General features: G+C 50.9%; 1 protein-coding gene across 1 annotated transcript in view; it reads left to right on the top strand.

The window, feature by feature from the left end:
• Positions 1 to 1,461, top strand: part of PPTG_24300 (hypothetical protein) — a gene marked incomplete at its 3' end in the record, with an annotated part of 9,136 nt that overhangs the window by 4,241 nt on the left and 3,434 nt on the right. The window contains exon 2 of the mRNA XM_008916264.1: positions 223 to 1,442. Within this exon, the coding sequence (XP_008914512.1) occupies positions 223 to 1,442 (1,220 nt within the window). The remainder of the gene's footprint in view (positions 1 to 222; positions 1,443 to 1,461) is intronic.

Here is a 1,461-nt window from a genome sequence, read left to right as displayed (position 1 = left end):
TCAGTAGAGCTCTGCTGTCGCCTCACGTCATCGCATTACAGTTGAGGGCGTATTGGGCGTAGACGAACATGAAACGACATCGCACAATTCTACGGTCGCAGAAGGTTTAAAATAGTATAGGGTAGCCATCACGGTCTTACCCGTAAGTTACCCGTGACGGCCCCCACACTGCACCTCATCTCACTTCGCAATTACCTACGTCGTTGGACATTGCTCATTCAGATTCCAGTCGACAATGGTGCAGCCACAACTCCATCAGGAAGTTTTGGATGGAAACGGGGCCGACGCTGCTCCACAGAATGACTACGTTCAGGTGATGACTCCGCGTGGCAACGATGATATCCAAGATGCTGCGCCCGTCATCTCCACAGCTAATGATGCTGATAGCGAAGTCTCACAACCTACAGAGGACAAGAAGAAGGTGCCGACTATCGCGTTCAAGGAATTGTATCGTTATGGTACAACCGCCGACAATTTGCTATTGTCCATCGGTGTGCTGTTTGCCGGTGCAAACGGAGCTCTGTTCCCATGTATGGCTCTGGTTTTCGGAGACGCAATTGGAGCTTTCGCTCAAGCTGATGGCGGTGTCGACATGGATGCAGTCAACAATGCCGCCTTGAACTACCTCTACATCGCTGTTGCTCTCTTCATTACCGACTACATCGCCTACGTGGTGTTCGTCAACTCATCCGAACGACAAATGAAGGCTCTACGAGACGCAGCCTTTAAGCACATGTTACACATGAACATCGGCTGGTACGACAGTAGCGATCCATTGACTCTATCGAGTCGCCTCACTGGTGATACCGTCAAGATCAAGGATGGCATGGGCAATAAACTTGGAGATTCCGTCAAGTATACATGCCAATTCATCACGGGTTACGTGATCGGCTTCGTCCGTGGATGGGATATGAGTCTCGTCATGGCTTGCATCATGCCGTTCATGGTGGCGTCTTTGGGTATCCTCATGACGAGTCTTCGTAAACGTGCAGTGCACTCACAGCAAATGTACGCAGAGGCTGGTGCTGTAGCGGAGGAGACACTTAGCTCCATCCGTACAGTGTCTTCACTTAACGCTGAAAAACTGGCCATCAACAAGTACAACGATCGCGCGGTTAAGGCTGAGGAGACCAACATTCAGATAGCCAAGTTCGCGTCGTGTGTGTTCGGTCTCTTCATGTGCAGCATCTGGCTCATGTATGCTGCGGGTCTCTGGTATGGTGGATCCAAGGTCGCACATGATAAGGCTTCTCCAAGCGAGGTGTTCCAAGCGTTCTTCGGTGTGCTGATGGGAACGATTTCGCTTGGTCAAATTACTCCGAACATCTCGGCTGTAGCAGAAGCGAAGGGTGCTGCAGCGCAGATCTACAAGATCTTGGACACACCATCTGCCATCGATGCATCCAAAGACAACGAAGGAGAGAAGCCGGAGTCTTGTCTTGGTCGTATTCAAGCTACAGG

This window comes from Phytophthora parasitica, assembly GCF_000247585.1.
Source record: "Phytophthora parasitica INRA-310 unplaced genomic scaffold supercont2.81, whole genome shotgun sequence".
NCBI classification, from domain to species: Eukaryota; Oomycota; class Peronosporomycetes; order Peronosporales; family Peronosporaceae; genus Phytophthora; species Phytophthora nicotianae.
The sequence above is the reverse complement of the archived record's forward strand: the minus strand, read 5'-3'. Positions and strand labels throughout refer to the sequence as shown.